Below are 25,964 nucleotides of genomic sequence, written 5' to 3'. Positions count from 1 at the left end.
AGATTCACTCGTGTGCACTTTGTAGAAATCTGTTTTCACTTTGACACAAAAGAGTCTTTTTCTGTTGTCAAAAAAAGTTAAATTAAATCCACTGTGATTCAATGTTGTAAAACAAAAAAATAAAAACTTCCAAGGGAGGGTGAATACTTTTTATAGGCACTGTATATCACCCGCCTCTGACACCCTGTCCATCTCCATCATCCCTCCACTTATGCCTCCATCATTCCCTCCATCTCCATCTCTGTTACCCTATCGGCCTCCTTCACCCCTCTGTCCGCGTCTCTCCTTCCATCTTTGTCTCTCCCTCTGACCCAACAACCCCTCTGTCCCACCACCCTTCTGTCCCCACCACTCCCTCCAACTGCCTCCACTTTCCACCTCCATCCCCGTCACCCCTTCAATCTTGGTGACCATCACCCCTTCTGACTCTGACTCTGTCACCCTTCAGTCTCGGTGACCATCACCCCTTCAATCTCAGTGACCGTCACCCCTTCTGACTCTGTCTCTGTCACCCTTCAGTCTCGGTGACCGTCACCCCTTCAGTCTCAGTGACCGTCACCCCTTCTGACTCTGTCTCTGTCACCCTTCACTCTCGGTGACCGTCACCCCTTCAGTCTCAGTGACCATCACCCCTTCAGTCTCGCTGACCGTCACCCCTTCTGACTCTGTCTCTGTCACCCTTCACTCTCGGTGACCGTCACCCCTTCAGTCTCAGTGACCGTCACCCCTTCTGACTCTGTCTCTGTCACTCTTCACTCTCGGTGACCGTCACCCCTTCAGTCTCAGTGACCGTCACCCCTTCTGACTCTGTCTCTGTCACCCTTCACTCTCAGTGACCGTCACCCCTTCAGTCTCGGTGACCGTCACCCCTTCAGTCTCGGTGACCGTCACCCCTTCAGTCTCAGTGACCGTCACCCCTTCTGACTCTGTCTCTGTCACCCCTTCACTCTCAGTGACCGTCACCCCTTCAGTCTCGGTGACCGTCACCCCTTCAATCTCAGTGACCGTCATCCCTTCAATCTCAGTGACTGTCATCCCTTCTGACTCGGTGATCGTCACCCCTTCTGACTCTGTCTCTGTCACCCTTCAATCTCGGTGAGCGTCACCCCTTCTGACTCAGTGACCGTCACCCCTTCAGTCTCGGTGACCGTCACCCCTTCAGTCTCAGTGACCGTCACCCCTTCAATCTCGGTGACCGTCACCCCTTCAGTCTCGGTGACTGTCACCCCTTCACTCTCGGTGACCGTTACCCCTTCAGTCTCGGTGACCGTCACCCCTTCAATCTCGGTGACCGTCACCCCTTCAATCTCGGTGACCGTCACCCCTTCAATCTCAGTGACTGTCATCCCTTCTGACTCTGTCTCTGTCACCCTTCAGTCTCAGTGACCGTCACCCCTTCTGACACTGTCTCTGTCACCCCTTCAGTCTCGGTGACCGTCACCCCTTCAGTCTCAGTGACCGTCACCCCTTCAGTCTCGGTGACCGTCACCCCTTCAATCTCGGTGACCGTCACCCCTTCAATCTCAGTGACTGTCATCCCTTCTGACTCTGTCTCTGTCACCCTTCAGTCTCGGTGACTGTCACCCCTTCAGTCTCAGTGACCGTCACCCCTTCAGTCTCGGTGATCGTCACCCTTCAATCTCAGTGACCGTCACCCCTTCAGTCTCAGTGACCGTCACCCCTTCTGACTCGGTGACTGTCACCCCTTCAGTCTCGGTGACCGTCACCCCTTCTGACTCTGTCTCTGTCACCCTTCACTCTCGGTGACTGTCACCCCTTCTGACTCTGTCTCTGTCACCCTTCACTCTCGGTGACCATCACCCCTTCAATCTCAGTGACTGTCACCCCTTCAATCTCAGTGACTGTCACCCCTTCTGACTCTGTCTCTGTCACCCTTCACTCTCGGTGACCATCACCCCTTCAATCTCAGTGACTGTCACCCCTTCAATCTCAGTGACCGTCACCCCTTCTGACACTGTCTCTGTCACCCCTTCAGTCTCAGTGACCGTCACCCCTTCAGTCTCGCTGACCGTCACCCCTTCTGACTCTGTCTCTGTCACCCTTCATTCTCAGTGACCGTCATCCCTTCTGACTCTGTCTCTGTCACCCTTCAGTCTCAGTGACCGTCACCCCTTCTGACTCTGTCTCTGTCACCCTTCAGTCTCGGTGACCGTCACCCCTTCTGACTCTGTCTCTGTCACTCTTCAGTCTCAGTGACCGTCACCCCTTCAGTCTCGGTGACCGTCACCCCTTCAATCTCAGTGACCGTCACCCCTTCAGTCTCAGTGACCGTCACCCCTTCTGACTCTGTCTCTGTCACCCTTCAGTCTCGGTGACCGTCACCCCTTCTGACTCTGTCTCTGTCACCCTTCAGTCTCAGTGACCGTCACCCCTTCAGTCTCGGTGACCATCACCCCTTCAATCTCAGTGACTGTCACCCCTTCATTCTCAGTGACCGTCATCCCTTCTGACTCTGTCTCTGTCACCCTTCACTCTCGGTGACCGTCACCCCTTCAGTCTCAGTGACCGTTACCCCTTCTGACTCTGTCTCTGTCACCCTTCACTCTCGGTGACCGTCACCCCTTCAGTCTCAGTGACCGTCACCCCTTCTGACTCTGTCTCTGTCACCCCTTCAGTCTCAGTGACCATCACCCCTTCAGTCTCAGTGACCGTCACCCCTTCTGACACTGTCTCTGTCACCCCTTCAGTCTCGGTGACCGTCACCCCTTCAGTCTCAGTGACCATCACCCCTTCAGTCTCGGTGACCGTCACCCCTTCAATCTCGGTGACCGTCACCCCTTCAATCTCAGTAACTGTCACCCCTTCTGACTCTGTCTCTGTCACCCTTCACTCTCGGTGACCGTCACCCCTTCAGTCTCAGTGACCGTCACCCCTTCTGACTCGGTGACCATCACCCCTTCACTCTCGGTGACCATCACCCCTTCAATCTCAGTGACCGTCACCCCTTCTGACTCTGTCTCTGTCACCCTTCACTCTCGGTGACTGTCACCCCTTCAGTCTCAGTGACCGTCACCCCTTCAGTCTCAGTGACCGTCACCCCTTCAGTCTCGGTGATCGTCACCCCTTCAGTCTCGGTGACCGTCACCACTTCAATCTCAGTGACCGTCACCCCTTCAGTCTCAGTGACCGTCACCCCTTCAGTCTCAGTGACCGTCACCCCTTCTGACTCGGTGACCATCACCCCTTCACTCTCGGTGACCATCACCCCTTCAATCTCAGTGACCGTCACCCCTTCTGACTCTGTCTCTGTCACCCTTCACTCTCGGTGACTGTCACCCCTTCAGTCTCAGTGACCGTCACCCCTTCAGTCTCAGTGACCGTCACCCCTTCTGACTCGGTGACTGTCACCCCTTCAGTCTCGGTGACCGTCACCCCTTCTGACTCTGTCTCTGTCACCCTTCACTCTCGGTGACTGACACCCCTTCTGACTCTGTCTCTGTCACCCTTCACTCTCGGTGACCATCACCCCTTCAATCTCAGTGACTGTCACCCCTTCAATCTCAGTGACTGTCACCCCTTCTGACTCTGTCTCTGTCACCCTTCACTCTCGGTGACCATCACCCCTTCAATCTCAGTGACTGTCACCCCTTCTGACTCTGTCTCTGTCACCCTTCAGTCTCGGTGACCATCACCCCTTCAATCTCAGTGACTGTCACCCCTTCAATCTCAGTGACCGTCACCCCTTCTGACACTGTCTCTGTCACCCCTTCAGTCTCAGTGACCGTCACCCCTTCAGTCTCGCTGACCGTCACCCCTTCTGACTCTGTCTCTGTCACCCTTCATTCTCAGTGACCGTCATCCCTTCTGACTCTGTCTCTGTCACCCTTCACTCTCGGTGACCGTCACCCCTTCAGTCTCAGTGACCGTCACCCCTTCTGACTCTGTCTCTGTCACCCTTCAGTCTCGGTGACTGTCACCCCTTCAGTCTCGGTGACCGTCACCCCTTCTGACTCTGTCTCTGTCACCCTTCACTCTCGGTGACCGTCACCCCTTCAGTCTCAGTGACCGTCACCCCTTCTGACTCTGTCTCTGTCACCCTTCACTCTCGGTGACCGTCACCCCTTCAGTCTCAGTGACCGTCACCCCTTCTGACTCTGTCTCTGTCACCCCTTCAGTCTCAGTGACCATCACCCCTTCAGTCTCAGTGACCGTCACCCCTTCTGACACTGTCTCTGTCACCCCTTCAGTCTCAGTGACCATCACCCCTTCAGTCTCGGTGACCGTCACCCCTTCAATCTCGGTGACCGTCACCCCTTCAATCTCAGTAACTGTCACCCCTTCTGACTCTGTCTCTGTCACCCTTCACTCTCGGTGACCGTCACCCCTTCAGTCTCAGTGACCGTCACCCCTTCTGACTCGGTGACCATCACCCCTTCACTCTCGGTGACCATCACCCCTTCAATCTCAGTGACCGTCACCCCTTCTGACTCTGTCTCTGTCACCCTTCACTCTCGGTGACTGTCACCCCTTCAGTCTCAGTGACCGTCACCCCTTCAGTCTCAGTGACCGTCACCCCTTCAGTCTCGGTGATCGTCACCCCTTCAGTCTCGGTGACCGTCACCACTTCAATCTCAGTGACCGTCACCCCTTCAGTCTCAGTGACCGTCACCCCTTCAGTCTCAGTGACCGTCACCCCTTCTGACTCGGTGACCATCACCCCTTCACTCTCGGTGACCATCACCCCTTCAATCTCAGTGACCGTCACCCCTTCTGACTCTGTCTCTGTCACCCTTCACTCTCGGTGACTGTCACCCCTTCAGTCTCAGTGACCGTCACCCCTTCAGTCTCAGTGACCATCACCCCTTCAGTCTCGGTGATCGTCACCCCTTCAGTCTCGGTGACCGTCACCACTTCAATCTCAGTGACCGTCACCCCTTCAGTCTCGGTGACCGTCACCCCTTCTGACTTGGTGACCGTCACCCCTTCAGTCTCGGTGACCGTCACCCCTTCACTCTCGGTGACCATCACCACTTCAATCTCAGTGACCGTCACCCCTTCAATCTCAGTGACCGTCACCCCTTCTGACTCTGTCTCTGTCACCCTTCAGTCTCGGTGACCATCACCCCTTCTGACTCTGTCTCTGTCACCCTTCACTCTCGGTGACCGTCACCCCTTCACTCTCGGTGACCGTCACCCCTTCTGACTCTGTCTCTGTCACCCTTCAGTCTCGGTGACCGTCACCCCTTCAGTCTCAGTGACCGTCACCCCTTCAGTCTCAGTGACCGTCACCCCTTCTGACTCGGTGACCATCACCCCTTCACTCTCGGTGACCATCACCCCTTCAATCTCAGTGACCGTCACCCCTTCTGACTCTGTCTCTGTCACCCTTCACTCTCGGTGACTGTCACCCCTTCAGTCTCAGTGACCGTCACCCCTTCAGTCTCAGTGCCCGTCACCCCTTCTGACTCGGTGACTGTCACCCCTTCAGTCTCGGTGACCGTCACCCCTTCTGACTCTGTCTCTGTCACCCTTCACTCTCGGTGACTGACACCCCTTCTGACTCTGTCTCTGTCACCCTTCACTCTCGGTGACCATCACCCCTTCAATCTCAGTGACTGTCACCCCTTCAATCTCAGTGACTGTCACCCCTTCTGACTCTGTCTCTGTCACCCTTCACTCTCGGTGACCATCACCCCTTCAATCTCAGTGACTGTCACCCCTTCTGACTCTGTCTCTGTCACCCTTCAGTCTCGGTGACCATCACCCCTTCAATCTCAGTGACTGTCACCCCTTCAATCTCAGTGACCGTCACCCCTTCTGACACTGTCTCTGTCACCCCTTCAGTCTCAGTGACCGTCACCCCTTCAGTCTCGCTGACCGTCACCCCTTCTGACTCTGTCTCTGTCACCCTTCATTCTCAGTGACCGTCATCCCTTCTGACTCTGTCTCTGTCACCCTTCACTCTCGGTGACCGTCACCCCTTCAGTCTCAGTGACCGTCACCCCTTCTGACTCTGTCTCTGTCACCCTTCAGTCTCGGTGACTGTCACCCCTTCAGTCTCGGTGACCGTCACCCCTTCTGACTCTGTCTCTGTCACCCTTCACTCTCGGTGACCGTCACCCCTTCAGTCTCAGTGACCGTCACCCCTTCTGACTCTGTCTCTGTCACCCTTCACTCTCGGTGACCGTCACCCCTTCAGTCTCAGTGACCGTCACCCCTTCTGACTCTGTCTCTGTCACCCCTTCAGTCTCAGTGACCATCACCCCTTCAGTCTCAGTGACCGTCACCCCTTCTGACACTGTCTCTGTCACCCCTTCAGTCTCAGTGACCATCACCCCTTCAGTCTCGGTGACCGTCACCCCTTCAATCTCGGTGACCGTCACCCCTTCAATCTCAGTAACTGTCACCCCTTCTGACTCTGTCTCTGTCACCCTTCACTCTCGGTGACCGTCACCCCTTCAGTCTCAGTGACCGTCACCCCTTCTGACTCGGTGACCATCACCCCTTCACTCTCGGTGACCATCACCCCTTCAATCTCAGTGACCGTCACCCCTTCTGACTCTGTCTCTGTCACCCTTCACTCTCGGTGACTGTCACCCCTTCAGTCTCAGTGACCGTCACCCCTTCAGTCTCAGTGACCGTCACCCCTTCAGTCTCGGTGATCGTCACCCCTTCAGTCTCGGTGACCGTCACCACTTCAATCTCAGTGACCGTCACCCCTTCAGTCTCAGTGACCGTCACCCCTTCAGTCTCAGTGACCGTCACCCCTTCTGACTCGGTGACCATCACCCCTTCACTCTCGGTGACCATCACCCCTTCAATCTCAGTGACCGTCACCCCTTCTGACTCTGTCTCTGTCACCCTTCACTCTCGGTGACTGTCACCCCTTCAGTCTCAGTGACCGTCACCCCTTCAGTCTCAGTGACCATCACCCCTTCAGTCTCGGTGATCGTCACCCCTTCAGTCTCGGTGACCGTCACCACTTCAATCTCAGTGACCGTCACCCCTTCAGTCTCGGTGACCGTCACCCCTTCTGACTTGGTGACCGTCACCCCTTCAGTCTCGGTGACCGTCACCCCTTCACTCTCGGTGACCATCACCACTTCAATCTCAGTGACCGTCACCCCTTCAATCTCAGTGACCGTCACCCCTTCTGACTCTGTCTCTGTCACCCTTCAGTCTCGGTGACCATCACCCCTTCTGACTCTGTCTCTGTCACCCTTCACTCTCGGTGACCGTCACCCCTTCACTCTCGGTGACCGTCACCCCTTCTGACTCTGTCTCTGTCACCCTTCAGTCTCGGTGACCGTCACCCCTTCAGTCTCAGTGACCGTCACCCCTTCTGACTCTGTCTCTGTCACCCTTCACTCTCGGTGACCGTCACCCCTTCAGTCTCAGTGACCGTCACCCCTTCTGACTCTGTCTCTGTCACCCTTCATTCTCAGTGATCGTCACCCCTTCTGACTCTGTCTCTGTCACCCCTTCAATCTCAGTTACCGTCACCCCTTCAGTCTCGGTGACCGTCACCCCTTCTGACTCTGTGTCTGTCACCCTTCACTCTCGGTGACCGTCACCCCTTCAGTCTCAGTGACCGTCACCCCTTCAGTCTCGCTGACCGTCACCCCTTCTGACTCTGTCTCTGTCACCCTTCACTCTCAGTGACCGTCACCCCTTCAGTCTCAGTGACTGTCACCCCTTCAATCTCAGTGACCGTCACCCCTTCAGTCTCAGTGACCGTCACCCCTTCTGACTCGGTGACCATCACCCCTTCACTCTCGGTGACCATCACCCCTTCAATCTCAGTGACCGTCACCCCTTCTGACTCTGTTTCTGTCACCCTTCACTCTCGGTGACTGTCACCCCTTCAGTCTCAGTGACCGTCACCCCTTCATTCTCGGTGACCGTCACCCCTTCAGTCTCAGTGACCGTCACCCCTTCAGTCTCGGTGATCGTCACCCCTTCAGTCTCGGTGACCGTCACCCCTTCAATCTTAGTGACCGTCACCCCTTCAGTCTCGGTGACCGTCACCCCTTCTGACTTGGTGACCGTCACCCCTTCAGTCTCGGTGACCGGCACCCCTTCACTCTCGGTGACCATCACCACTTCAATCTCAGTGACCGTCACCCCTTCAATCTCAGTGACCGTCACCCCTTCTGACTCTGTCTCTGTCACCCTTCACTCTCGGTGACCATCACCCTTCAGTCTCGGTGACCGTCACCCCTTCAGTCTCAGTGACCGTCACCCCTTCTGACTCTGTCTCTGTCACCCTTCACACTCGGTGACCGTCACCCCTTCAGTCTCAGTGACCGTCACCCCGTCTGACTCTGTCTCTGTCACCCTTCATTCTCAGTGATCATCACCCCTTCTGACTCTGTCTCTATCACCCCTTCAATCTCAGTGACCGTCACCCCTTCAGTCTCGGTGACCGTCACCCCTTCTGACTCTGTGTCTGTCACCCTTCACTCTCGGTGACCGTCACCCCTTCAGTCTCAGTGACCGTCACCCCTTCAGTCTCGCTGACCGTCACCCCTTCTGACTCTGTCTCTGTCACCCTTCATTCTCAGTGACCGTCATCCCTTCTGACTCTGTCTCTGTCACCCTTCACTCTCGGTGACCGTCACCCCTTCAGTCTCAGTGACCGTCACCCCTTCAGTCTCGGTGATCGTCACCCCTTCTGACTCTGTCTCTGTCACCCTTCACTCTCGGTGACCGTCACCCCTTCTGACTCTGTCTCTGTCACCCTTCAGTCTCGCTGACCGTCACCCCTTCTGACTCTGTCTCTGTCACTCTTCAGTCTCAGTGACCGTCACCCCTTCAGTCTCGGTGACCGTCACCCCTTCAATCTCAGTGACCGTCACCCCTTCAGTCTCAGTGACCGTCACCCCTTCTGACTCTGTCTCTGTCACCCTTCAGTCTCGGTGACCGTCACCCCTTCTGACTCTGTCTCTGTCACCCTTCAGTCTCAGTGACCGTCACCCCTTCAGTCTCGCTGACCGTCACCCCTTCTGACTCTGTCTCTGTCACCCTTCATTCTCAGTGACCGTCATCCCTTCTGACTCTGTCTCTGTCACCCTTCACTCTCGGTGACCGTCACCCCTTCAGTCTCAGTGACCGTCACCCCTTCTGACTCTGTCTCTGTCACCCTTCAGTCTCGGTGACCGTCACCCCTTCAGTCTCGGTGACCGTCACCCCTTCTGACTCTGTCTCTGTCACCCTTCACTCTCGGTGACCGTCACCCCTTCAGTCTCAGTGACCGTCACCCCTTCTGACTCTGTCTCTGTCACCCTTCATTCTCAGTGATCGTCACCCCTTCAGTCTCAGTGACCGTCACCCCTTCTGACTCTGTCTCTGTCACTCTTCAGTCTCAGTGACCGTCACCCCTTCAGTCTCGGTGACCATCACCCCTTCAATCTCAGTGACTGTCACCCCTTCATTCTCAGTGACCGTCATCCCTTCTGACTCTGTCTCTGTCACCCTTCACTCTCGGTGACCGTCACCCCTTCAGTCTCAGTGACCGTTACCCCTTCTGACTCTGTCTCTGTCACCCTTCACTCTCGGTGACCGTCACCCCTTCAGTCTCAGTGACCGTCACCCCTTCTGACTCGGTGACCATCACCCCTTCACTCTCGGTGACCATCACCCCTTCAATCTCAGTGACCGTCACCCCTTCTGACTCTGTCTCTGTCACCCTTCACTCTCGGTGACTGTCACCCCTTCAGTCTCAGTGACCGTCACCCCTTCAGTCTCAGTGACCGTCACCCCTTCAGTCTCGGTGATCGTCACCCCTTCAGTCTCGGTGACCGTCACCACTTCAATCTCAGTGACCGTCACCCCTTCAGTCTCAGTGACCGTCACCCCTTCAGTCTCAGTGACCGTCACCCCTTCTGACTCGGTGACCATCACTCCTTCACTCTCGGTGACCATCACCCCTTCAATCTCAGTGACCGTCACCCCTTCTGACTCTGTCTCTGTCACCCTTCACTCTCGGTGACTGTCACCCCTTCAGTCTCAGTGACCGTCACCCCTTCAGTCTCAGTGACCATCACCCCTTCAGTCTCGGTGATCGTCACCCCTTCAGTCTCGGTGACCGTCACCACTTCAATCTCAGTGACCGTCACCCCTTCAGTCTCGGTGACCGTCACCCCTTCTGACTTGGTGACCGTCACCCCTTCAGTCTCGGTGACCGTCACCCCTTCACTCTCGGTGACCATCACCACTTCAATCTCAGTGACCGTCACCCCTTCAATCTCAGTGACCGTCACCCCTTCTGACTCTGTCTCTGTCACCCTTCAGTCTCGGTGACCATCACCCCTTCTGACTCTGTCTCTGTCACCCTTCACTCTCGGTGACCGTCACCCCTTCACTCTCGGTGACCGTCACCCCTTCTGACTCTGTCTCTGTCACCCTTCAGTCTCGGTGACCGTCACCCCTTCAGTCTCAGTGACCGTCACCCCTTCTGACTCTGTCTCTGTCACCCTTCACTCTCGGTGACCGTCACCCCTTCAGTCTCAGTGACCGTCACCCCTTCTGACTCTGTCTCTGTCACCCTTCATTCTCAGTGATCGTCACCCCTTCTGACTCTGTCTCTGTCACCCCTTCAATCTCAGTTACCGTCACCCCTTCAGTCTCGGTGACCGTCACCCCTTCTGACTCTGTGTCTGTCACCCTTCACTCTCGGTGACCGTCACCCCTTCAGTCTCAGTGACCGTCACCCCTTCAGTCTCGCTGACCGTCACCCCTTCTGACTCTGTCTCTGTCACCCTTCACTCTCAGTGACCGTCACCCCTTCAGTCTCAGTGACTGTCACCCCTTCAATCTCAGTGACCGTCACCCCTTCAGTCTCAGTGACCGTCACCCCTTCTGACTCGGTGACCATCACCCCTTCACTCTCGGTGACCATCACCCCTTCAATCTCAGTGACCGTCACCCCTTCTGACTCTGTTTCTGTCACCCTTCACTCTCGGTGACTGTCACCCCTTCAGTCTCAGTGACCGTCACCCCTTCATTCTCGGTGACCGTCACCCCTTCAGTCTCAGTGACCGTCACCCCTTCAGTCTCGGTGATCGTCACCCCTTCAGTCTCGGTGACCGTCACCCCTTCAATCTTAGTGACCGTCACCCCTTCAGTCTCGGTGACCGTCACCCCTTCTGACTTGGTGACCGTCACCCCTTCAGTCTCGGTGACCGGCACCCCTTCACTCTCGGTGACCATCACCACTTCAATCTCAGTGACCGTCACCCCTTCAATCTCAGTGACCGTCACCCCTTCTGACTCTGTCTCTGTCACCCTTCACTCTCGGTGACCATCACCCTTCAGTCTCGGTGACCGTCACCCCTTCAGTCTCAGTGACCGTCACCCCTTCTGACTCTGTCTCTGTCACCCTTCACTCTCGGTGACCGTCACCCCTTCAGTCTCAGTGACCGTCACCCCGTCTGACTCTGTCTCTGTCACCCTTCATTCTCAGTGATCATCACCCCTTCTGACTCTGTCTCTATCACCCCTTCAATCTCAGTGACCGTCACCCCTTCAGTCTCGGTGACCGTCACCCCTTCTGACTCTGTGTCTGTCACCCTTCACTCTCGGTGACCGTCACCCCTTCAGTCTCAGTGACCGTCACCCCTTCAGTCTCGCTGACCGTCACCCCTTCTGACTCTGTCTCTGTCACCCTTCATTCTCAGTGACCGTCATCCCTTCTGACTCTGTCTCTGTCACCCTTCACTCTCGGTGACCGTCACCCCTTCAGTCTCAGTGACCGTCACCCCTTCAGTCTCGGTGATCGTCACCCCTTCTGACTCTGTCTCTGTCACCCTTCACTCTCGGTGACCGTCACCCCTTCAGTCTCGGTGATCGTCACCCTTCAATCTCAGTGACCGTCACCCCTTCACTCTCGGTGACCGTCACCCCTTCAATCTCAGTGACCGTCACCCCTTCAGTCTCAGTGATCGTCACCCCTTCAGTCTCAGTGACCGTCACCCCTTCTGAATCTGTCTCTGTCACCCATCTCCATCTCCTCCTCTGTCTAATTCTCCAATCTCCATCTCTGTCTCCATCTCCGTCACTCCTCTCTCTGTCTCCATCTCAGTCTCCATCACTCAAGACACAAATCCATAGGGCCAGAATTAGGCCATTCAGCCCATCGAGTCTTCTCTGTCATTCCATCAAGGCTGATCCCAGATCCCACTCAACCCCATACACCTGCCTTCTCGCCATATCCTTTGATGCCCTGACCGATCAGGAAATGATCAATTTCTGCCTTAAATATACAGAGGGACTTAGCCTCCACCGCAATCTGTAGTACAACATTCCACAGATGCATTACTCTCCAGCTAAAGAAATTCCTCCTTACCTCTGTTCTAAAAGGTCGCCCCTCAAATTTGAGGCTGTACCCTCTAGTTCTGGATACCCCCATCATAGGAAACATCCTCTCCACATCCACCCTGTCTAGTCCTTTCAACATTTAGTAGGTTTCAATGAGATCCCCACACATTCTTCTAAATTCCAGTGAGTACAGGCCCAAAGCTGCCAAACACTCCTCATATGTTAACCCCTTCACTCCTGGAATCTTCCTCGTGAACCTCCTCTGGACTCTCTCCAATGACAATATATCCTTTCTGAGATATGGGGCCCAAAACTGTTGACAATATTCCCAGCATGCCTTATAAAAGCTCAGCATTATATTTCCCTTGAAATAAATGCCAACATTGCATTTGTCTTCTTTACCACAGGCTCAACCTGTAAATTAACCTTCTGGGAGTCTTGCACGAGGACTCCTTAGTCCTTCTGCACCTCTGATGTTTGAACCTTCTCCCCATTTAGATAACAGACTACTATTGATCCTTTTACCAAAATGCATTATCATACATTTCCCAACACTGTATTCCATCTGCCACTTTTTTACCCATTCTTCCAATCTGTCAAAGTCCTGCTACAATCACATTGCTTCCTCAGCACTACCTACCCCTCCGCCTATCCTCGTTTCATCCGCAAACTTTGCCATAAAGCCATCAATTCCACTATCTAAATCACTGACAAACAATATGAACAGTAGCGGTTTCAATCTCCATCTCCACCTTCTGCCTCTGTCTCAATCAGCCATCTCCATCTCCCCCTCAGTCTCCATCATGTCACCGTGTCCATCTCCATCACTGACGCCCCCTCCCCATATCCATCTCCTCATTCTATTTCTGTCTCTCCCTCCCCCACTGCTGCCATTTCCATCTCCGTCACCATCAACCCGTCTCCATCACTCATCTCTGCCTCCCACTCTGTCTATGTCTCCAGTCTCCATCTCACAAGATCATAAGACAAAGGAGCAGAAGTAGGCCATTTGGCCCATCCAGTCTGCTCCACCACTCCACCATAAGCTAAACTATTCTGCTGTCTAATTCCAATTTCTGGCTTTTTTCCCACATCCCTTGATACCCTGACTAATTAGATACCTATCAATCTCCTCCTTAAACACCCTCAATGATTGGGCCTCCACAGCTGTATGTGGCAACGAATTCCATAAATCCATGACCCCCTGGCTAAAAGCATTTCTCCTCATCTCTGTTTTAAATGGGTGCCCTCTAATTCTAAGACTGTGACCTCTTGTCCTGGACTCACCCACCAAGGGAAACAGCCTTTCCACATCTACTCTGTCCAACCCTTTCAACATTCGAAATGTTTCTATGAGATCCCCTCTCATTCTTCTGTACTCTAATGAATACAATCCAAGAGCCGACAAACGCTCCTCATATGTTAGTCCCTGCATTCCAAGAATCATCCTCGTGAATCTTCTCCGAACTCTCTCCAACATCAGCACACCCTTTCTAAGATAGGGGGCCCAAAACTGCACACAGTATTCCAAATGGGGTCTCATCAGTGCCCTACAGAGCCTCATCAACACCTCCTTACTCTTATACACTATTCCTCTTGAAATGAATGCCATCATAGCATTCGTTTTCCTTACTGCTGATCCAACCTGGTGGTTAATCTTTAGGGTATCCTGCACAAGGACCCCCAAGTCCCTTTACACTTCCGATTTTTGAATATTCTCCCCATCTAAGTAATAATCTGCCCGATTGTTTCTTCTTCCAAAATGTACAACCATATATTTCTCAACATTGTATTTCATCTGCCATTTCTTTGTCCACTCTCCTAAACTGACCAAGTCTCTCTGCAACCTTTCCGTTTCTTCAACACTTCCTGCTCCTCCACCTATCTTGCTGTCATCTGCAAACTTAGCCACAAAACCATTTAATCCATAATCTAAATCATCGATATACAGTGTAAAAAGAAGCGGCCCCAACACCGACACCTGCGGAACACCACTAGTAACCGGCAACCAACCAGAATAGGATCCCTGTATTCCCACTCTTTGCTTTCTGCCTATCAGCCAATGCTCCACCCATTCCAATATCCTTCCTGTAATCCCATGGGCCCTCATCTTATTAAGGAGCCTCTTATGCGGCACCTTATCAAAGGCCTTTTGAAAATCCAAATACACAATATCCACAGCCTCTCCCTTGTCAATCTTATTCGAGATTACCTCAAAAAATTCCAATAGGTTGGTGAGGCAGGATCTTCCCTTCATGAAACCATGTTGGCTTGGGCCTATTTTGTCATGCACCTCAAGGTATTTCATAACCTCGTCCTTGAGGATCGAATCCAATAATTTTCCAACTACCAATGTCAGAGTAATAGGTCTGTAATTTTCTTTTTGCTGCCTCCCCCCTTTCTTAAACAATGGAACTACATTTGCAACCTTCCAGTCCTCCAGAACCGTGCCAGAGTCTATTGATTCCTGGAAGATTATTTCCAATGCCTCCACAATCTCCAAAGCCACCTCCTTCAGAACCCGTGGGTGCACCTCATACGGTCTGGGAGACTTATCTATCCTTAGTCCATTTAGCTTCCCAAGCATTTTCTCTCTAGTAATCTTGACTGTACCTAATTCAATTCCCTGAGACCTCTGGCTATCAGGTATGTTGATATTGTCTTCCACTGTGAAGACTGATGCAAAATACTCATTTAGTTCCTCTGCCATCTCTTTGTTACCCATTATAATTTCTCCAGCATCCTTTTCAATAGGTCCTATATCTACCCATGTCACTCTTTTACTCTTCATATATTTTTAAAAACTTAGTGTCCTTTTTATGTTAATTGCCAATTTCCTTTCATAATTCATCTTTTCTTTCCTAATAACTTTTCTTAGTTTCCTTCTGAAAATTTTTAAAGTTCGTCCAGTCCTCAGTTTTCCCACTAATTTTTGCTTCCTTGTATGCTGCCTCTTTTGCTTTTATTTTAGCCTTAACTTCTCTTGTTAGCCACATTTGTGTCATTTTCCCTTTTATGATTTTCTTTTTTCTTGGAATATATTTTTCCTGCACTCTCCTTATTTCTTGTAGGAATTTCATCCAATTCTGCTCTACCATCCCTCCATTTAGCTTACTTTTCCAATCAACTTGGGCCAGTTCCTCTCTCATACCACTGTAATTTTCTTTGTTCCACTGAAATATTGATACACCTGATACCAGCTTCTCCTTTTCAAATTTGAAACTGAACTCGATCATATTATGATCGCTACATCCAAGGGGTTCCATTACCTCTTGCTCCCTAATCACCGCAGGCTCATTACTCAGCACCCAATCCAAAACAGCAGATCCCCTGGTGGGCTTATGGACAAGCTGATCCAGAAAGCAATCCCGTAGGCATTCTACAAACTCCCTCTCCTGAGATCCAGTATCTTCCTGACTTTCCCAATCCACTTTCATATTAAAATCTCCCATAATTATCTTGACATTTTCATTCTAACACGCTTTTCCTATTTCCATCACATTCACCCCCTCCCCATGTCACCTCCTCCATCTCTGTCACCCTCAACACCTCCATCTGTCACCCTCACCCCCTCTATTTCTGTCACCCTCACCTCCTCCATCTGTCATCCTCAACCCCTCCATCTCTGTCACCTACACCCCCTCTCTTTCTGTCACCCTCAACCCCTCCATCTCTGTCTCCCCCGTTCCCCCTCAGTCTCTGTCTCCATATCCCCATCATCCCCTTTGTCTCTGACTCCCCCTTCATCACTCCCCTCTGTCTGCCACTCTCAACCCCTCCATCTCCATTTTGCCCTCTGTCACCCTCAACCCCTCTGTCTCCGGAACAGTGTGACGGGTGTGACTGTATCTGCTGTAGTCACTGTGTGTGATGGTGTGACTGTATCTGTTGTAGTCACTGTGTGTGACGGGTGTGACTGTATCTGCTGTAGTCACTGTGTGTGACGTTTGTGACTGTATCTGCTGTAGTCACTGTGTGTGACTGTATCTGCTGTAGTCACTGTGTGTGACGTGTGTGACTGTATCTGCTGTAGTCACTGTGTGTGACGTGTGTGACTGTATGTGCTGTAGTCACTGTGTGTGACGTGTGTGACTGTATCTGCTGTAGTCACTGTGTGTGACGTGTGTGACTGGATCTGCTGTAGTCACTGTGTGTGATGTGTGTGACTATATCTGCTGTAGTCACTGTGTGTGACGGTATGACTGTATCTCCTGTAGTCACTGTGTGTGACGGGTGTGACTGTATCTGCTGTTGTCACTGTGTGTGACGGTGTGACTGTATCTGCTGTAGTCACTGTGTGTGACGTGTGTGACTGTATCTGCTGTAGTCACTGTGTGTGACGTGTATCTGCTGTAGTCACTGTGTGTGACTGTATCTGCTGTAGTCACTGTATGTGACGGGTGTGACTGTATCTGCTGTAGTCACTGTGTGTGACTGTATCTGCTGTAGTCACTGTGTGTGACAGTATCTGTTGTAGTCAGTGTGTGACTGTATCTGCTGTAGTCACTGTGTGTGACGGGTGTGACTGTATCTGCTGTAGTCACTGTGTGTGACGGTGTGACTGTATCTGCTGTAGTCACTGTGTGTGACGTGTGTGACTGTATCTGCTGTAGTCACTGTGTGTGACGTGTATCTGCTGTAGTCACTGTGTGTGACTGTATCTGCTGTAGTCACTGTGTGTGACGGGTGTGACTGTATCTGCTGTAGTCACTGTGTGTGACTGTATCTGCTGTAGTCACTGTGTGTGACAGTATCTGTTGTAGTCAGTGTGTGACTGTATCTGTTGTAGTCACTGTGTGTGACTGTATCTGCTGTAGTCACTGTGTGTGACGGGTGTGACTGTATCTGCTGTAGTCACTGTGTGTGACTGTATCTGCTGTAGTCACTGTGTGTGACTGTATCTGCTGTAGTCACTGGGTGTGACGTGTATCTGCTGTAGTTACTGTGTGTGACGGTGTGACTGTATCTGCTGTAGTCACTGTGTGTGATGTGTGTGACTATCTGCTGTAGTCACTGTGTGTGACGTGTGTGACTGTATCTGCTGTAGTCACTGTGTGTGATGGCTGTGACTGTATCTGCTGTAGTCACTGTGTGTGACGGGTGTGACTGTATCTGCTGTAGTCACTGTGTGTGACGTGTGTGACTGTATCTGCTGTAGTCACTGTGTGTGATGGCTTTGACTGTATCTGCTGTAGTCACTGTGTGTGATGGGTGTGACTGTATCTGCTGTAGTCACTGTGTGTGACGTGTGTGACTGTATCTGCTGTAGTCACTGTGTGTGACGTGTGTGACTGTATCTGCTGTAGTCACTGTGTGTGATGGCTGTGACTGTATCTGCTGTAGTCACTGTGTGTGACGTGTGTGACTGTATCTGCTGTAGTCACTGTGTGTGACTGTATCTGCTGTAGTCACTGGGTGTGACGTGTATCTGCTGTAGTCACTGTGTGTGACGGGTGTGACTGTATCTGCTGTAGTCACTGTGTGTGATGTGTGTGACTGTATCTGCTGTAGTCACTTTGTGTGACGTGTGTGACTGTATCTGCTGTAGTCACTGTGTGTGATGGCTGTGACTGTATCTGCTGTAGTCACTGTGTGTGACGGGTGTGACTGTATCTGCTGTAGTCACTGTGTGTGACGTGTGTGACTGTATCTGCTGTAGTCACTGTGTGTGATGGCTGTGACTGTATCTGCTGTAGTCACTGTGTGTGACGTGTGTGACTGTATCTGCTGTAGTCCCTGTGTGTGACGGGTGTGACTGTATCTGCTGTAGTCACTGTGTGTGACGTGTGTGACTGTATCTGCTGTAGTCACTGTGTGTGACTGTATCTGCTGTAGTCACTGTGTGTGACGTGTGTGACAGTATCTGTTGTAGTCAGAGTGTGACGGTGTGACTATATCTGTTGTAGTCACTGTGTGTGATGTGTGTGACTGTATCTGCTGTAGTCACTGTGTGTGACGTTTGTGACTGTATCTGCTGTAGTCACTGTGTGTGACTGTATCTGCTGTAGTCACTGTGTGTGATGGTGTGACTGTATCTGTTGTAGTCACTGTGTGTGACGGGTGTGACTGTATCTGCTGTAGTCACTGTGTGTGACGTGTGTGACTGTATCTGCTGTAGTCACTGTGTGTGATGGCTGTGACTGTATCTGCTGTAGTCACTGTGTGTGACTGTATCTGCTGTAGTCACTGTGTGTGACGGGTGTGACTGTATCTGCTGTAGTCACTGTGTGTGATGGCTATGACTGTATCTGCTGTAGTCACTGTGTGTGACGGGGTGACTGTATCTGCTGTAGTCACTGTGTGTGACGTGTGTGACTGTATCTGCTGTAGTCACTGTGTGTGACGTGTGTGACTGTATCTGTTGTAGTCAGTGTGTGATGGTGTGACTGTATCTGTTGTAGTCACTGTGTGTGACTGTATCTGCTGTAGTCACTGTGTGTGATGTTTGTGACTGTATCTGCTGTAGTCACTGTGTGACTGTATCTGCTGTAGTCACTGTGTGTGACGTGTGTGACTGTATCTGCTGTAGTCACTGTGTGTGATGTGTGTGACTATATCTGCTGTAGTCACTGTGTGTGACGGTGTGACTGTATCTCCTGTAGTCACTGTGTGTGACGTGTGTGACTGTATCTGCTGTAGTCACTGTGTGTGACGGTGTGACTGTATCTGCTGTAGTCACTGTGTGTGACGTGTGTGACTGTATCTGCTGTAGTCACTGTGTGTGACGTGTATCTGCTGTAGTCACTGTGTGTGACTGTATCTGCTGTAGTCACTGTGTGTGATGGGTGTGACTGTATCTGCTGTAGTCACTGTGTGTGACTGTATCTGCTGTAGTCACTGTGTGTGACAGTATCTGTTGTAGTCAGTGTGTGACTGTATCTGTTGTAGTCACTGTGTGTGACGTGTGTGTCTGTATCTGCTGTAGTCACTGTGTGTGACGGGTGTGACTGTATCTGCTGTAGTCACTGTGTGTGACGGGTGTGACTGTATCTGCTGTAGTCACTGTGTGTGACTGTATCTGCTGTAGTCACTGTGTGTGACTGTATCTGCTGTAGTCACTGTGTGTGACGTGTATCTGCTGTAGTCACTGTGTGTGACGGGTGTGACTGTATCTGCTGTAGTCACTGTGTGTGACGTGTATCTGCTGTAGTCACTGTGTGTGACGGTGTGACTGTATCTGCTGTAGTCACTGTGTGTGATGTGTGTGACTGTATCTGCTGTAGTCACTGTGTGTGACGTGTGTGACTGTATCTGCTGTAGTCACTGTGTGTGACTGTATCTGCTGTAGTCACTGGGTGTGACGTGTATGACTGTATCTGCTGTAGTCACTGTGTGTGACGTGTGTGACTGTTTCTGCTGTAGTCACTGGGTGTGACGTGTATCTGCTGTAGTCACTGTGTGTGACGGTGTGACTGTATCTGCTGTAGTCACTGTGTGTGATGTGTGTGACTTTATCTGCTGCAGTCACTGTGTGTGACGGTGTGACTGTATCTGCTGTAGTCACTGTGACTATATTTTCTGTATTTGCACCTTGGCCCCAGGTTAACAATGTTTGATTTAGGTGTATAAATGTATCAGTTTGAATAATAATTCAACTTGAACTTGATTGGCACGATCAGATACATGGCACAGGATAGGTCCATGGTCTGGGAGAAGCCCCATCAGTGCAGATGTGGGGGTTGGGTTTGTACCTCTGCTTGTGGAGGGTTGGGCCCACTGAGGATGGCCATGAGAGTTTCATGAGTCAGGCGAGAGACGGCGGCTGGCTGCGATGGCAGCAGCATGGCCAGAACGTTGGTGACCTCCTCCTTCACCTTGTACTCAGCCGTCCACAGCAGGTTAATGAGCATCAGCACAAAGCCCTCGTCCGTCAGGTCTGGTGAGAACGTCTGCCAGGTATGGGGAAACAAGCCAGCAAGCAGCTGAGTTTATTGCAATACATAACAGAATAAAGTCCAATAAACTCTTCTTGGGCTTCCAGCCGGGTACAGCTCTATCTGACATACTAAAGCCCGAAAGCACATACCTCGGGCCTCAGGGACAGCTTCTATCCTACTGAATGGCTCCCTGTTGACTCCACAATCTACCCCGTTACGACACTCTCTCTGTAACTGTAACACTTTATTCTGCATTCTGCTTTTGCTTTACCTCGTTCTACCTCATTGCACTGCTGTGTTGAAATAATCTGTTTGGACCACATTTTTCACGGGACCCTGGTACATCGGCCAATAATAAATCAATTTACAGTTTACAAGGAAAGTGCAGCGAGGGTAGCCAATAATGTGTGAGGGCCACAGCAAGGTAGATTGGGAGATCATCAGTTCTGATTTCAGGAAGAGTGGGAGACAAGGGGTTGGAGTGGTGCAGGGATAAACAAGTAACAGGCCAGTTAGTTTGAGACAGTGGCATGTAAGCTGTCCCTAAGCCTGGTGCTACCTGCTCACATTTTAGGGACCAGCGGACAACCCATACACAGTAGCAGAAGGTTCAGGAACACTTAAATCCTTCTTCACAGGTCAGGCACGGTTAAATAAGAAGCATAAAATACTAGGGAGAACAACCAATGTAAATGAGGACAAATTAAAGAGCCCGTGTCCTTGAAACTGGATAACTCACAGTTCCCAGAAACATTATTTCACAGCTGTGCAGACCAACCAATGTTCTGAGCAGGCAATTTTCTACACCGCCTGAAAACTGCGAGGCACTTTAAATGTTTTTTTTTTGTAGATGAAGGTTTATTAATAATGAACTACTGACTTCCATTCTGTGTTTATTGTTACAATTTCTAAGTGTGTTTTAACTTGAACCATTGACACTGACACAAAAAATCTAAAATGTTTCAAAGTAGAGGTTGTGGTACATTTATTATTTAGAAAATTTATGGATTATTTTCATTAACATAATTAATTACAGGGTATTTCACAGTTATATTAACATAGATTTCAAAATTATATTAATATTACGTAAAAGAAAATTCCATCTGCATTGCAACAAAGCCTATGTGCATGGAAGCGTTTCAGTTACTGTGCGGCTGTGCATCAGCCCAGCTTAGAGGAAATAGTGGTCCCCAGTGAAATACAAACCAAAATCTCCAAAGAGGACAGAACTGTGGTGGCTATGGCCAGCAATTTATACATCCCTGGTTTCAGGAAGAGGGCCCGGGAATGGGAGACGAGGGTTGGAGTGGTGTGGGGATAAGCAAGTAACAACAGGCAGTTAGTTTAAATTCTAAACACAAGAGTTTCTACAGATGTTGGAAATCCAGAGCAACACACACAAAATGGTGGAGGAACTCAGCTGGTCAGGCAGCATCTATGGAGAGGAATAAACAGTTGACATTTTGCATCAATTTCTTTCAGCAGGACTGGAAAGGAAAGGGGAAGAAGTAATCCCTCACCTTTCATCTGGATAGCCTCCAACCTCAAGGCATGAACATCAGTTTCTCTAACTTCCAGTAATTTCTCCCCCATCTCCCTTTTCTTTTTCCATTCCCCATTCCAGTTCCCCTCTCACCTCTTCCCTTCTCCTCACCTGCCCATCACCTCCCTCTGGTTCCCTTCTTCCTTCCTTTCTCCCATGGTCCAATCGCCTCTCTTATCAGATTCCTCCTTCTCCAGCTCTTTACCTCTTCCACCTATCACCTCTCAGCTTCTCACTACAACCCCTTCCCCTCCCGACCACCTTCCTCCTCACCTGCTCTCACCTATCATCTGTCAACTTGTCATCCTCCCATCCCCTCACCTTCTTATTCTGCCCTCTTCCCCCTTCCTTTACAGTCCTGCTGAAGGGTCCCGACCTGAAGTGTTGAATGTCTATTCCTCTCCAGGGTTCAGAACGTACAACACGGAACAGCATAGCCCTTAGGCCAAACACAATTCTTGGAGATGTGGAGGAACAGAGGACTCATGTCCAAAGTTACTACACAGGTTGATAGGGTTGTTAAGAAGGTGTGTGCAGTGTCAGGGGGCTGAGTTCAAGAGGTAATGGTGCAGCTCTAAGTCTCTGGGTTATAACCGATTATTTATTTATTTAGAGATACTACATGGACAGGCCCTTCTGACCCTTCAAACCACGCTGCCCAGCACCCCACTGATTTAATCCCAGCCTAATCACGGGACAATTTACAGTGACAAATTAACCTATTAACTGGCCCGCCTTCGGCAGGTGCGGGGGAACCACACATTCCGCAGGGAGGACGTAGGAATTGAACTCCCACGCCTCGAACTGTAATAGCATTGTGCTGTTACACTATGATGGCTTCACTTCCGGTAAGACAGCAGCACCCGCAGTCGCAGTGGCCTCATGGGGGCCAAGCAAAGCTGCTTTTCTCTTTGTTAAATGTGTTTTTTTAAATTGTAAGACTCCAGTAACTATGGGTACAGCAGGTCTGTCGCATCAGTAAGCTGGCCAGACGGGACGCACGGTGGAAACCCGCATCAAGGAGCACAGGAGGTGTATCTGTTGTGGTTACCCGGAGAAACTGGCAGTGGCAGAACATTGCAATCGCAATGGCCATGGGATTGACCTCAATGGTACAAAACTACTGTGCAGTGCCAATGGCTTTTGGACCGCCTGGTAAAGGAAGTCATTGAAATAAAACCTACTTGTACATAGTTCTTTCCTTTTGCTTGTTTTTTCTTTCCACTCTTTTCTATAAGTGTATACCTCAGATAAATACTTTGTGGAGATTTGTGATATATATGATTATATGATATATAGATAGATAGATAGATACTTTATTCATCCCCATGGGGAAATTCAACTTTTTTCCAATGTCCCATACACTTGTTGTAGCAAAACTAATTACATACAATACTTAACTCAGTAAAAAAAATGTGATATGCATCTAAATCACCATCTCAAAAAGCATTAATAATAGCTTTAAAAAGTTCTTAAGTCCTGGCGGTAGAATTGTAAAGCCTAATGGCATTGGGGAGTATTGACCTCTTCATCCTGTCTGAGGAGCATTGCATCGATAGTAACCTGTCGCTTAAACTGCTTCTCTGTCTCAGGATGGTGCTATGTAGAGGATGTTCAGAGTTTTCCATAATTGACCGTAGCCTACTCAGCGCCCTTCGCTCAGCTACCGATGTTAAACTCTCCAGTACTTTGCCCACGACAGAGCCCGCCTTCCTTACCAGCTTATTAAGACATGAGGCGTCCCTCTTCTTAATGCTTCCTCCTCAACACGCCACCACAAATGTTATGGAAATGTTTGTTTGATGATGAACTTCAATAAAAAAATAAATTACGAAATAAAACCAGAGGAAAAGAGTTTTAACAAAGACGAAGGTCTCACTCTAAGTAAGAACTGGAATTTGATTCTAAACAAGGTGGGAGAGTGGAAATCTTATTGGATGAAGACTAACCAATCAGGAGGGACAGAATACAGGGGTATAAATACCACTAGACTAGACATGCCTGGGCATCATCCCTGAAGAAGACGGCAGAGTTTGTCATCGAAACATCGATTCTAATCGATACCTGTACCCAACTTGAAACCCAAGAAGAGCTTATTCATCATATTCGCTGGGAAAACACTAGACCCTTTCTGATTTGACGTGTAAAGCTGGGAGTGAACAGGAAGGTCCCATTTCTTTCTGCATTCAGGAGATCACATCGGGCGTTACAGCATTTGGCTCTTACCTTGGAATCTGCATTGGGAAAGGCTTTATTAAACCAGGCCTCCCCCTTGAACCGTTGAACTGGCATTGGGAGAGGAGGTGAGGTCGAGACTTCTGGCTCCTGTGGCGGAGATCTGCGCTGGGCTGGACTGGGCCTGGAAACTGGAGTGGGGAGTTTTTCCACCTTTGGTTTCTGTCAGCAAGAGAGTGAGAGTCAGCGAATGAGAGAGCAAGTGTGAGAAAGCGCATGTGAGAGAGTAAGCAAATGAGCGAGAGTGAGAGGATGAGAGACAGAGCATGAGAGAGTGAGTGATGAGAGACAGTGCGAGAGACAGAGACACTGACTAAGAAAAAGACTGTGCAGGAGACCGTGAGGAGCCTTCTATGCTCACTTTGACTATTAAAACATGGACAAACCTTCAAAAAGTCCCACATGTCCAATGAATCTCTTGGGGCTGACGAGAAAGCATTCTTCACGAGAGGGTTAACCCACAGAAAGGATTCAGCCAGATGGGATTCCTGGCTGAGTACTAAAGACCTGTGATGATCAACTGGCTGGAGTGTTCACTGAGACCTTTAACCTCTTGCTTCGGCAGTCTGAGTTACCCACTTGCTTCAAGCAGGCTTCAATTATACCGATGTGTAAGTGGAGCAACCAACCAACAGAGAGGGAGTGTGTGAAAACAGCTACCTTTTCAATTAGGTCCACAATCAATGTTTAAAAGGCAGAGATTCACGGCAGTTTTTATGAGATGTGCAGTGACCAATCAACACGGAAAGAATATGTAAAAAGAACTACCTTTTCGATTACAAGCACAACAAAATCTGCAGATGCTGGAGATCCAAAGCGACACATACAAAATGCTGGAGGAACTCAGCAGGCCAGGCAGCTTCTATGCAAAAGAGTAAACAGTTGATGTTTTGGGCCGAAACCCTTCGGCAGGACTAGAAGGGAAGATGAGAAGTCAGAGGAAGTGCAAGGTGGCAGGAGAAGGGCTGAAAGTCTGGAGAAGGGGAATCTGAAGGAGAGGACAGGAGACCATGGAAGGAGGAGGAGTACCAGAGGGAGGTGATGAGATAGTGTGAGAGAGGGAAATGGGAATGAGGAATGATGAACGAGAGGGGAGGGGCAATTACTGGAAGTTCAAGAAATCAATGTTCATGTCATCAGGTTGGAGGCTACTCAGACAGAATACAAGGTGCTGTTTTTCCAACCTGACGGTGGCCTCATCATGGCAGTAGAGGAGGCCATGGACTGACATGTCGGAATGGGAATGGGATGTAGAATTAAAATGGGTGGCCACTAGGAGATGCTGCTTTTTCTGGTGGAGCAAGTGTAGATGCTCGGTGAAGCAGTCTCCCAATCTACGTCAGGTCTCACCAATAAACAGGAGGCCACACTGCGAGCACTAGATACAGTAGATGACCTCAACAGACTCGCAAGTGAAGTGTTGTCAGAAGGACTGTTTGGGGTCCTGAATGGTAGTGAGGAAGGAGGTGTAGGGGCAGTTGTGCCCACTTGTTCCACTTGCAAGGATGTGCCAGAAGGGAGAAACGAATGGACAAAGGATTCACAAAGGGAGCAATCCCTGTGGGAAGCAGAAAGATCAGGGAAGGAAAGATGTGCTTGGTGGTGATATCCCACAGAACATAGCAGAGTTATAGAGAATTATGTGCTGGATACGTGAAAGGTAAGGACAAGAGGAGCCCTATCCCTGGCGTGGCTTGAGAATGGAGGGAAGGCAGACGTGTGCAAAGTGGAAGAGATGCAGGTGAGCGCAGCAGTGATGGTGGAGGAAGGGAAACCCCTTTCTCTGAAAAGGGAGAATATCTCATTAGTTCTGGAATGGAAAACTTCATTCTGAGAGCAGATGCGATGGAGACGGAGTAAGTGAGAAAGGGGGATGACATTTTTACAAGTGACAGGATGGGTAGAGGTAACGTCAAGATAGCTGTGAGAGTCAGTGGTTTATAAAAGATATCAGCAGATAGACTGTCTCCAGAGATGGAGATAAAGAGATCGAGAAAGGGGATGAAGGTGTCAGAAATGGACCAAGTAAA

General features: G+C 50.6%; 1 protein-coding gene across 6 annotated transcripts in view; it reads right to left on the bottom strand.

Annotated features, from left to right (window-relative positions):
• The window catches only part of LOC140732472 (WD repeat-containing protein 97-like), a 166,243-nt gene that overhangs the window by 47,520 nt on the left and 92,759 nt on the right, over positions 1-25,964 (bottom strand). For all 6 annotated transcript variants that reach the window (XM_073055175.1, XM_073055180.1, XM_073055179.1 and 3 more), the window contains 2 exons: positions 23,926-24,096; positions 19,971-20,168 (listed from right to left, as the gene is read on the bottom strand). In XM_073055175.1, the coding sequence (XP_072911276.1) occupies positions 19,971-20,168; positions 23,926-24,096 (369 nt within the window). The remainder of the gene's footprint in view (positions 1-19,970; positions 20,169-23,925; positions 24,097-25,964) is intronic.

The sequence above is a fragment of the Hemitrygon akajei genome, chromosome 8 (genome assembly GCF_048418815.1).
Source record: "Hemitrygon akajei chromosome 8, sHemAka1.3, whole genome shotgun sequence".
NCBI lineage: Eukaryota > Metazoa > Chordata > Chondrichthyes > Myliobatiformes > Dasyatidae > Hemitrygon > Hemitrygon akajei.
This window is presented reverse-complemented; position numbering and strand designations above follow the sequence as displayed.